The sequence below is a fragment of the Castor canadensis genome, chromosome 7 (assembly GCF_047511655.1).
Source record: "Castor canadensis chromosome 7, mCasCan1.hap1v2, whole genome shotgun sequence".
Classification (NCBI taxonomy): Eukaryota; Metazoa; Chordata; class Mammalia; order Rodentia; family Castoridae; genus Castor; species Castor canadensis.
The window spans coordinates 5,632,342-5,645,395 of NC_133392.1; the positions used below are offsets into that span (position 1 = coordinate 5,632,342).

Here is a 13,054-nt window from a genome sequence, read left to right on the forward strand (position 1 = left end):
GTACAAAGGATGTTGTAGCCCCTTGTCCAGGATCAGCTGTCAGATCCACACCTGCAGACAGGAGCAATACCATTTTCCTTGCGGCACCACTCTATGGACAGGTCATAACCAAGACACACAATCATGGCTTGAAACTGAGAAGACACACCATCAACTAAAACAAGAAGTAGAAACAAGAATGGGTTGGGAGCTTTTCTGTTTCACTCTGCCTATAGTAGCATGGCACGTTTATAAAACCCACCAGTGGTGGCTGAGTCTTCTGGAGCACTATCATCTGCAAGTAGAATTTGACTTGATTACTAATGGTGGCAGATTCATGGGTGTACAGTCGCCAAAAGATGACAGTCACAGCTTCCCACACCAATATACCTTCTTTTACTTCAAAAATCTCCAACCTTAGCACATTTGGCCTGGTCACAGTATGCAGCCAGTTTATTTACTAGAAGTAAATTACATGATACAACATCAGAAATAACATCCTGTTTGGTGAATGAGCGTAAATAATCATCCTATAATGATTTAGATGACAGGTCATATAAAAGCTGCATATTACCATTTAAATAGCTCACTAATTAATTCAAGGTACCTATGCAGTTTTAGTATGAATATGCAAGAATTACAGAACATATTTTACCTAGACAATGACATGGTTTTTATTTCCTGCTGTAAACCCACAGTCAGAGATCAACTTGAAAAAATATTGGGACCACGGGACTATAAAAAGACAAGAGAAACAGCTTTAACAACACCAAATAAAAAGTAACTTATAAAGTCATCACTGCCCAGAGATACACGTGTTAGGGTGATTTTCTGAAAGCCTCATGTTTGGTCAAGTAGATTTATTGGCAAACACTGTAATGAGACATAATTTGTTTGATACTTGAATACAAAAGCCAGACGTTGTCCGTTTGAAACTTTTATAATGTATTTTCCTATTATAAATGAAGATTTTAAAAACAGCAATTTTTAAAAGCAGCTCAAAATAAATGGTCATACAGGGGGGGTGTAGAATCTTTGTGAAAATATTTGGTTCTAAGTCTTAGTGAAAGGGACTATTCCCTGGAAAACCAATTCTAGTACCCTATTTTCCAAATGAAGAAGCATGTCAGGTCCTTATAAATCACCCACACTCAAAGAAAAACACTGGATTTTCATTATCAGCAAACATTCCACCAGTGGTGCCATTGTCACAATGAAATACTCCCCAACTCCTCCATGTCCCTACAGCAGGTATCCAGAGTGGGGGAAAAAAGTGTCCATCACTTGATTCCAGCAAGTTAGAAGGTTCCAGTGGTTGCAAGAGTAAGTGGAAAATCCGGGCGTCTTTTTCCCTTCTCTGAACCTACTTCTGTGAATTTTCCAAGGGAAACATATCCTTAAAAGAGCCCCACGTTTCCATTTTAGTGAATTGGTGATTTTCAGTCTTCTGGAGTGTATCCAGGCCAAAGAAGTCTTTAACAGCCCTTCCTACTCAATTACATTTTTAAAGGACTCATTAACATCATGTAAATCTGATCATCTGAAAGAAGTAACACCAGCTAATATCACAGGAGAAGGAACCTCCCTGTGTACCAATCGTTTCATCAGCTCTCATCCCAGCTTTGTGGACAAACATTTATTCCAGGAAAGACATGTGCATGAGGCACCAAATAGCTGTTCTGGCTGCCTGTACACAACACAAGGGCACCTTGACCCAACCATGACCCCTGTTCAAACCACACAGGCTGGCAAGGAATGCCACATAATACCAAGAGCCTGGACAGCCTTTCAAAAAGGATGAAAAAATAAAATCTGAAATCCGACTTAACAGAAAACTAAGTATGTCACGCAACTCTGCCACAGCATCAGATTACAGTGGAGTGAGATTAAGTGACCTTTCAATTCTGTGTCAAGGTTACTGCAAAGCCTCTATTTCAGGGACTATTTTCAGCAATCACATGATCCACAATCCTCCAAATGCATGGAGAGCATTTTTAATTTTTTTAGGCATCATACTTAAGATCACAGGACATTGTTACCCTATCTATGAAATATATTCCAGTAGCCATTTCAAATAAAATGAACTAAAACAAATGATACACAAATGATTGCAAAATAAAGCTTTTATAAAATACCACAGACAAGGATAAAAGAAGCCATAGGCTGTATGTCACAGCTTATCCAGTGATGTGCCAATTCACACTATCCTCCATCCCTTACACAACCAGACAAAGGAGGCATTTCCAGTTCCTATAGGACCCAGTGGGAATAGGGGACCCTTAGTATTACTCTGAAATATCCTGGAGTAAATCAGTTAGTGATCATCTCTCTTCAAATGTTTTTTTAATAACCAGTTTTTTTTTTTTTAAAAAACTCCATTTTGAGTGATTACACAGAAGTAATTTTAAGCTGATTCAGTTACACAATTTCCACTAAATTTATGCAAACGTGAGTAATAAAGGAAGACTAAAATCTCCAAGATATAGTGGAATGGTTCAGCTCACACAAAATAGACCTAGAACTATTTTCTTTCCTTTTCCATTCTAGAAGGCCCAATTAAGTTTTTGTCTACCTTGTTGGGGATGTTTTTGTCACCATATTACTATAAGTTCACAGAGCAACCACAGTGACATAAGAAGTTAATACATACATCCACACCTGATGCAAACTGGAGGCCAAAATTCTAACTACTCTGTTGATGCCAGAGAGGAGACACGGGTTTGGAAAACAACAAGAAGATGCTTCCCGAAACTCAGGTCTTGAATGGTGAAATATCTTAGTGCTCTCATGGCTCATCAAATAATTATGGCTTGATCAGAATATTTCTTTTTGAGATTTCACCTATGATGGCTTAGTTTTACAAAAGACATTCAAATTTTGTAATTCTTTTATAGATTTCAGGGATGATGGAATGAGAAAGAGTCAGCTTAAGAACTCAATCCCCTTCTGGCTTTTGCAGACTACCGCAGAGAAAGTCAGGGCTGTGGGGGACCAGCCTGGACAAGGCAGTGTGCTGGGCCTGCTCCATCCCTGACAGTGTCTTGACCCCTGTCAACTGCTCCATATGAACATGGGTGAGGGCAAGGGTGGGTCCTCACTGTCATAGCCACTTTCCAAACCATGCAAGGGTTCATATAAGGAATTTCTAAGAATTCCTGTAACACTGGGGCACCCTAAGCCCTTTATGAAATGGGTGCCCAACTCATGGTCTGGCTCCTTTACCTCCATGAGGTTCTGGAGTCTGGTCCCATCTTTGAGAACAGCTGAAGTAGACCACGCCCATGTGTCTCAGCCTCACAGCAGAGACTGGGGGCAAGCTGACACCAGACAGTTCTACACAAGCACTGCCGTTGCTGGCTGCAGATCCTGAACTATTTCTCTTCTGCCTGTGGGCATATTGTGTTGTTGGATATGACAGGTGAGGGTGAGAATAAAATGGGAATCTTTCCACTACCTATGCAGTGCCTGGCATATAAACGAGTACGCAGTGAAGAGGTGCCGTTATCTCTGCTGTTACTATTGCTATGACTGAGATATGAGAAAATTCTTAAATACATCCCAGATGCAAATGTCTAAGAGAAGACACCATGCTCTACCCACTCCATTCTTGCCTTCGACCAAGCTTGAGAACATCTTGCACCCTCACAATTTCCAAAAGTACGTACACAGCTTTTATGGGCTTCCTCTTTGCCCTCCACTTTAACTGCTGGCAGGAGGGCTATGAACTAAGTGAACATAGCCACAGGATAAAGCCCCTGACCAGAGGACTAGGGCTGTAGCTCAGTGGTAGAGGGCTTGCCTAGTGTACATGAGGCCCTGGATTCTAGCCAGAGGCAGGACTGTGTATCTCTAACCAGATGCAAGACTGTCTCATCAGTTCCCTTGTATCCACATCATCCTTCTGCCTGTCCTGCCCCCCAGGCAGACCACTTCCAGACACCCATCCCTTATTCACTGCAACCCCCTGAGTGCCATCATTTTATCGCCGGCTTCTAATCCAGTTCATTCCAAGTAGGTCATAGAAGAACGACACAATGCTTTGTTCAGTTTCAAGCCACGTACCATTCATTCTACCTTGAGCCCTTTTTCTGTTTCCCACATGTGCATGAGCAAAGTGCACTGTATGAGGGGACAAAGACCACAAGGGAATGGGAACGCCAATCCTCCTCCACAGAATTCAGTCTACACTCAACAGTAAACACAGACACAATCTAGCATCTCTAGATTCTGGAAAAGAACAGTCATGATGTGGAGAATAGGAAGATTCAGACAAATGTACATGTACCTAATAGCGGAAAACCTTATTTCAAATTTACACGGAAACATCTTATTTCCTAATTCACACCTGTGATAGTCCAAACTTAAATGAGATATACTTAAACAGAAAATTCTGAACATATCCCATGTAACATACACAGGCTGTCTTTGTCCACCTACAGATTCATCCACAGCATCAACTGTCACGAGGCCAGCCACAGCCAGGAAAACAAGCATAGTGCTAAGTCCAGAGAGACCATCCAAGGAGACATGTATTTCCTCTTCCTTACTCACTCCCTAGATATATGGTCAGATACCAACAAAGACCAATGTGCCTTGTATGACTGCCAATCAAAACCCTTCATGGACTCTTTATTCTACAACTAAAGAAGTTATTTTTTTTTGAAAGGCGAATCAGCGAAGTTAGTTAAATGATAAAATATACAAGAAATGAAAAAAGGTAAAACCCACCTACATGTGGATCTTTTGCCTAAGTAACCAAACTTAAGATTAATGGGAGGTGATTAATTCTGGGGGAAAAAAGGCTCCATGATAGGAAAACACAAAAACTGTTATCGCTAAAATGATCCTGAAATAAATAGTTTTCCATGTGTAACTCCTAAGTATAAGAGAAACACCAATAATAGAATAGACAATAAAAAACTGTGTTTCAGTGTCTCCATTACTTTTTAGCACCTTCATAAAATTTTATTAATAGTACCTTAAATGTAAATAGGAAGAAAGAAACTGCCAGAAGGATGAGGACTTAGATAAAAATACATATCATTTGACAGAAGTAATGAAAACTCTAGTACCAAATGTCTCCTGTCTCTAAAATGCTGGCTTGCTTCTAGAACCATGAAAAATGATAAAGTTTTACCTTCCAGATTGAGTCTCAACTGCTCACTATATTTTAAGAAAGTAAGCTCACTTTTCAATGGCATTGGAAAAGGAGTAGATGGAATTTGGAGAAGAGATAGCATTGCTGGAAAGAAGCTCTCTGCCACAGTTCAACATCCAAGCGTGTGTCACCAAGCACTTACAATGAGTTCAGAATCACGCCCCATGGAAATGACAGTCCGGTTCACTGTCCTCAGAAGTTTCTCCATGATTATCTGGACATGCCTCTGAGTCGGCCCCTGGAGGAAGAGACACCAGTAAAAACCAACACCAAAGACAATCATTGACATGCAAGCCCCAGTGGCTGTCACTGGATTCATTTACCCTGTAAAGAATAAATCAATTACAACCCTTAACGAGATGAAAAATGGTCCTTGTCAAAGGCAAAGCCTTCACAAAGAAAACTCAAGGCATTTCATTAATTATAGTCCATTAATGATAATTTGTTATATAATCATAGTAATTTAATTTAAGCAAACCTTAAAACTAAAAGCAAATCCATTTAAACAACATAATGTTTATGATCCCTGATTAGGCCACCAATTAGTTTGCTAAAGACACTCAGCCATCTGTAAGTGGAAGACAGGCAAGATAATACCCTCGACTGCTCTGTGTGTCAGATCCTGATAACAGTCACACAGAACTGAATGTCTAAGAGTCAGTTTAGTAAATTATCTAAAATTCATACCACGGTGGCGTTTTCTATTGGTAAGAACTCACTCTTTTATTTAGTGTGCGATGGGATGGTTGGTTCTTCTCCATGAGTGGACATGCTCCTGAGTGGACATACTCTGGGACACTTACTGGCAAGGTCACTACCTACTCCCTGGCATTTGCCCCAGGACCTCCTTGCACAGCCTTTTCTCCAATAAGAAAAGGACTTGGAGTGGGACCAAAGGAGCTGGCTCAGATGAAGCTTCCAAAACTTTTCCAAATGTCCTGCAGAGGTGAAGCCACCCCATCAGTGCCCATGGATTGAACCTGATGCTTTTCAGTCAAGAGCACTAACCAGAGAGTGCTCTTGGAGATGCTGGGCCAGTGCTGGGGGGGAAGGTTGGTAGGGGTGGGACTAGGTGTGTGTGTACCAGGAAGATGTCCAGTTCATGCAGGAGAGCACTCAGGATGGCCCTGCCAAGTTAAAATCTTGTGCAGGGTTAGGGCACAGACAGGCATAGCTCTGTTAAAACCATTCCAAACACACCCTGAGAATCAACAGTGTCACATATGGGTGAACACATATGCACAAATATACATAGTATGGTGGGAATGGGAACCATACGGTGAGACTTTCCCATGTGTGCTTGGCTGACTTCTGATTTAAGCAGAAAAGGTCAGTGGAGGAAGCATATGGTTTAGAAATACGAGAGGAAATTCCAGAGCTGAGAAAGTGTTGGAGGCGTTACCTGTGGGGTGAGATGCAGAGAAAGAGCTGCTCTTTCATGAGAACTCTCAAAAGCAGCAGTGGCTTATATTAAAAAAACAAAACAAAAACCTGTGTGCATGTATTACTTTAATAAAAATTAAAGTTGCAAGAAAGAATGCAGGCAATTAGCCAAATTTTTAGCATGAAAGCCTTTTATCTGACCTTCAGGATTAAAATCTAGGCCTTGGGAGGCACACACTGAGAAGATGCAGGAAATAAAGAACTAATTTCCTTGCAGAAGTATAAACATTGCAATGTAATAATCATGATACACACATAAATAAAAATAATTTAAGGGTACAACTCAACAGAGAGAAAGGGAGAGGCTAAGCTTGAAAATTAAGGCCATTACTTTTTTAAGTAAATCAGGTATAAGTTTGTAGCACACAGCCAAGGCTTAGGCATACGGCAGGCGAGGCTGCCTGCACAGTCCTGGAGACAGCGGGGCAGCCACCATTACTCACCACATCCTTCCTGTACAGAACCTCCAGGACATTGCTGAGCAGCTGGCAGCAGGCCTCCAGGTCCTCCTGTCTCTCCAGATGGTACTTGAGCTGGTCAGTCATCATGGGAAGCAGGATCTCTCTGCAGTCTATATGGAACACAGGGTTGCCAGTCAGTGGGGAGCCAGCAAGGTGTGACTCCTATCTGCTAGAGGCTTCTATGCCCTTTCAAGTACTCTGCATTCACAGTCTGCAGCATGGAAACTGGCAAATGCAGGGCCAATTAATTAACCATGACGATATTGTTTCTATGGCTGTCAGTAATTTATACACACATACATGCACACTTCCATCTTTATGTGCTCTGCCATTTAAATACAAAATAATTCACAAACCTAAAGGATATACACAAACACTCATACACATATACCCCACAGTTTGCACATAAATTCAAACAGAAGCACACAGGTTGGGTTTCTTACTTATTTCCTCTTACTATAAATTCATTGATCTGCAATGTTGAAAGCCAAACTTCTTATAACAAAAACTATCCAGTTGTTCCTAGAAGAACCCAGGCATGATCTCCTTCTTCTACATGGAAAAGGCCAGGTCCAGGATATGACAGAGGCACAAAGCCCTTCCCAGGGTAGCTTCCTGGAGTAGACTAAAGAGGGATGAGAAAAATAGAAGCCAGGGGCACTGATGCCACTCTGGGAAACATGACTGTGAAATGAAGGAACACTGTGGGTAAAGATCAGGTCAAAGAAGGTGTGGGTTTTCATTTGTTCTTTAGATAGGAATACAGAAATGACTTTCAGAAAATAAAGGAGCAATAAGGAAACAGAGCAAACAAGATTAAAGATGAAATGAAATTCCTAATTGGCTCTTCTAGTGGCAAAACCCACTTTCCAACATGGCCTATCTGTTTACAACACCAGTCCTGTATTTTAACACAAGCCCAGCCATTACAGCTTCCTTTCAGATGCAAAGTGTGAGAGAGGCAGCAGTGCTCTGCAACATTAAATAGCTGCAGTTGGTTTTTAGGATTGTACATTTTAGGATTTACAACATTAATGATACATAAAAAACATGTTTTGCATTAATATTTCCCAAACGTTTTATGTAAGGAAAAAAATGTAATATTGGAATGGTTCCCACTAAGCATTCAGAAACACAAGTAGAATCTTCTCAAGGACAATGCTGTAATGAAAAACTGGGGGAGGCAGACAAAGGGGTACAGGCAGGGAGAAAGATTCAGAAATAACACAAACCTTTCTGATCCACAGTCTCCCTGTGGACCACACATGGGCAGCTACTACCAAGGCCTTTGCAAATCCTATTTGGATATATTCCCTAGAAAAAGACTAATCACAACTCCATTTATCCAGATGGAGTTTTGTCCAACGAATATATGAATACACATATTCACTGTTGACTTCACAACTGCAATCATCAATCCACGGGCGCAAGTAATGCTGGGGATGCTAAGAACTACACATCTTTTGGGAAGACGCCAGGCCAGCCTTGCTGGTGAGGATGTCTGGAGATGTCTGGAATCCTAGGGTCAGGGATGGAAGGCCCAGCACATAGTGATGGGTTGCTTTATGGGTTTCTTGTGTCAGTGAGGCCTACTACCAATTCCACTATCTGCTCATCTAACCCTTCCTGTGACACAGGTGACCTGAGATCCTACAAGAGAGGATCCTACAAGACAATACCTATTACCTGTGAGCATGATAGGTAAGCTTAGTGAGGGTGTTCTCTGAAGCCAGCTTAGGATGGACCCAAAAGGGTAGAGGGTCTAGAGCACTGGTCAATACAGTATGGGAGGAAAGGTATGTCCATGAGTGATTCTAAAAAAAAATTCAAACACTGGTACCCAGATCCTGGCCTAAATCCATCCCTTATGGCCCAATTTATCTGTCCTGCTGGGCAGGCAGTTGTGGACTGCACTCTTCTCTGAGCTAATTGAGTGTTGGTCTCATTTGTCAGAATTACTCCAGAGTGGAGGAGGAGAGGCCAGCTTGCTTGCCTTTGGCAGGGGGGTGCCATCCACCATCTTTGGCTCCCAGACAAGAACACCCACCATCCACCCAGCTCCCAGCTCTGTCCTAGCTTCACATATTTGTTATCCAGCCTCTCTTGATAAGAAACAAAAAAAACTTTTATAAACTTCACTGTCATTTTGTCGCATTTAAAGATGTTTCATTCACTAAGCTCCCAGAGAAGAAAAAAGCCATTTGTTAGAACCCTTCTGATGGAACAATATCCAACTGTATTAGGAAAATTGCAGTAAGTATACTTTAACTATGGAGGTGAGATAATGCTTGAGAAGGAAGCATGCAGAAAGAGAAGATGTCTAATTCCCACTGATACTGAATTGCTGTTTCTCGAGTTCGTGTCCTGACGTAGTCAACAATTGAAGACACAGGACCAGGAGTTAACAGTTAAAAGCAAGCACAAAAGTCACTGAAAGGACAGCAAAGCACCCTGATGAGTCAGACTTAGTGAAAGAGCTAAGGCAAAGAAAGCCTGAAGTCTAGGAGATGATACAGGGTGTTAACTGGCTTAGGTCCAACTATTCTACCTGGAAGCTGTATCTATAATTGGCTGTCTAATTAACTTCTTGCCGGACCCAACAATCTGGTTGTCCCCCCCACCCCCACAATCCCTATTGGACAGGACATTCCAGGAGGGTCTGGTCAGTGTGTCTGCCCTTGAGGCCCACTACCCACCTTGTGCATCTTGTTGTTCTGATGGGAGGCTTGTTATTTCTCTGAGAAGCCCGTTGTTTCCCGCGCTTCTTTAGATGTCTGCTTTTAAAGTGCCTCTTTCATCCAAAATGGAGTCACTTTTGTCATTACTCCCCAGACACCACCAGTAAGAAACAGCCTCATGCCTACCACCATCATTGTCATACAATTCCCACTGGACAGAGTTCCTTTATGGGTGTAGTTCTGACCCCAGGCAGAACTACACCCATAAAGGTAAGCAGCCCAGGCAATCCTGAAGGCCAAAGGGCACGCGGCCCGCATCAAACTACTAAAGACAAAGCATCAATTTCAATATTGTCTGACACTGGGTCCTCAGAAACCATCACAGATCCCCAAAGGGAGAAAAGCAACTCCCCAATAACCTTTGTAAAGGTTGGGAGGACCAAAGCCAGAGGCACTTGAGATGACCTATTCACCTTTCAGTAATACAATACTCTGTAGGTCCCCACACACAGACCTAGGTATAGACAGGACCCCTAAGTCCAGCTCATGGATGATGTTAGATACTGACTGCTTTAACAGTTAACTTTTTTATTAGATACATTAATCATACTAAATAAGAGGCTTCATTATAATGTTCCCATATATGTATACAAATGAATATTATATGACCATATTCACCCCCTCTATTTCTGTCTTTATTGAACTATAACATCTACAAGAGCAGATTCTGTATTCTCTTTAGTAGAAATGATTTCAGCACACAAACCAACACCGGACAGCGAGTGTGTGTGTGTGTGTGTGTGTGTGTTCATATGCTCAATGTGGAGAAAAGCTTTCTCTTCCTTGGAGAACAGTTGGTTAATATTCACTTTCTCCCACATTCACTTTATCGGCAAAGCTCAGTGATCACACATGCTAAATGATGAGAAGGGCCCTGTGGTCTGCAGCAGCACAGCTCCATCCTTAGCGAACATCTGAAGGACAAACACTGTAACAAAAGCTCTCCGTGTACTGGGGGGAATCTACACTTACTGGACAGGTTCCAAGCCAATCTAGACAACAGCAAATAGGTACAAATGCACACACACACGTGTGTGTGTGTGTGTGTGTGTGTGTGTGTGTGTGTGTGTTGATGTAATTTTCAATTGGATGCACATGGTACCAAATTAAAGCACATGCAGTTAAAAACAGGTCTATTGCCCAAACCTGTCCCTAGCACTCAAAAACTGATAGCTATTAAAAACAGTAATACAAACAACGGTGTTACACTTCCAACCGAAATTACACAAAGAAAACTAATGCCTTAGGGCAGCTATAGTCCACACAGTAGCTACTCAATTGCCTCCCCCAAGGGACAAACCAACAAAAGTATCTCAAAACCTCATTTTTAAGGAGCTGCTCTTCTGTATGTCATTATACAGAATACTAAGGTTTTTTTTTCAAGAAGTGGTGGGGTACAAGGTTTAAATAACAGGACATTCAAAATTTTGTCTTAAGTCAAGATGGCAAATCAAGAGTACCGAGACAGGTACATCACATGGACAGATGCACAGGCAAACATCTGCAGTGATGCATTTTAGAGCAGGAGAAGCTGCCAAGGGACAGGAATCTACTGTCACACTGTGGATATCCCAAGCCAGCATCCTAAATGCCCTTCCCCATGGACAGAATGTCATTTCTCTATGGTGATTAGCAATGAGCCTCCCATTAGCTCCCAAACAGATGGCCAATAGAAAAAGCGGGGTGGGGGGGGGGGGTGGGAAGGCCTATATTTTAAAAGGAAATATTTTTAATAAACTACCCACACAAAACCTTTTTAAAAACTCTGGAACAAATATTTGACGACAAGTCAAGTAGCCTGGTTCACACAATGAGATTTTTTTTCCATATGCAGATATAATAAAATCCCCTGGCTATTCCTGGCTATAGATCTTGGGCAAGTTACTTAAAGTCTCCAGGTCATAATTTTCCTTCTCATCTGCAAAATGAAACTGCAGTTGGTTTACCTCTCAAATTTACTCTGCAAACTAAGTGATACAATGTGTGTTCTCAGCAAACAATGAGTGTACGGTAAGTGGTAATTGTTAAAAACAATAGAAATAATAGTATGATACAAAGTCATTTCAATTAAAAGTACTTCACAACTGCCCTATCAAATGTGGTTGTCATCGAAACATGAAATTCAGCTGGTGTCACTGACGAATGGAATTTTCAATCTGATTTTACTTGAACTAGTAGATGATAAATGCAAAAGTAAAAGGTGATATTTAATTTAGTTATTAGGAACAACTCTTTGGGGCAAATTAAGTATGTGGATGGAGTTTTTAATGGAGAACCATATCAAATGACAAAAATAAAGTCTCTGATGAAAATTCAGCATTCAAATTCAGATGTGCTATAAAGGTAAAAGACACACTGGATTTCATATACAGTATGAAAACAAGACTGTGAAGTAATTAGTAATTTTTAGATGGAGTTTATGTTGCAGTGTATTTTAGATAAAGTATATTGTTGTAATTAATTGCATCAGTTGCTTCATATTAATTTTAGTGTGGTGACTAGGAAATTTAACATGACATCTGTGGTTCATATTCTGTTTCCATTGGACAACACAGTTTTGTTTTTTTTTTCCGGCAGTACCAGGGCCTATACCTTGAACCATTCCACCAGCCCTTTCTGTGTTCAGTACATTTGAGATAAGGTCTCACGAACCATTTACCTGGGCTGGCTTCAAACTGCAATCCTTCTGATCCCTGCCTCCTGAGTAGCTAAGATTACAGGTGTGAGCCACCAGCGCCCAAAACAGTCTTAAGAGTATGTGAGGAAACAGACGTTGACAATCTCATGCCATTTCTCATGTTAATGAACTGATGGTCCTGTGAGTCAAGGCCACAGCTTTCTCCTAGCACAATCTCCACCAGAAATATGTCAATGCAAGACTTCTCAATGCCTGTTAGCACCAACTTGAGGCATAGCAGCAAGAAGCTAGAATTAGCACAGTTGTCCTGGTTTGCTCTGCCATACACAGAGAGCAAGGAAGGCAGCACAGTACAGGCAGCCAAGAAAGGGGCAGGTGGCCCAGTCGAGGCCACACTCCACACAAATGGGCTGTGCAGATCACACTAGCCACCTTCCACTCCCCGCCCCCCAGTCTTCAGTGTGATCCGCGATGATTACAGACTCCAATCATTCAACATCTGTTCAGCCACAGTTGCAAGGGCTGAAGCCAGCATGATTAATGCCCTAGTAATGGGCACAGAGTAAAAAATATTAATCTTTATAAAAGGTATTCAACAGGCATCATCGGCTTATAAATGTCCAAGCAGAATATCCGT

The 13,054-nt window shown here is 41.5% G+C and overlaps 1 protein-coding gene across 2 annotated transcripts in view; it reads right to left on the reverse strand.

Moving 5' to 3' along the window:
- Window positions 1–13,054, reverse strand: part of Dock1 (dedicator of cytokinesis 1) — a 477,546-nt gene that overhangs the window by 280,463 nt on the left and 184,029 nt on the right. For both annotated transcript variants that reach the window (XM_074078054.1, XM_020167338.2), the window contains exons 26-27: window positions 7,024–7,151; window positions 5,280–5,375 (exon numbers count right to left, since the gene is read on the reverse strand). In XM_074078054.1, coding sequence (XP_073934155.1) covers window positions 5,280–5,375; window positions 7,024–7,151 — 224 coding nt within the window. The remainder of the gene's footprint in view (window positions 1–5,279; window positions 5,376–7,023; window positions 7,152–13,054) is intronic.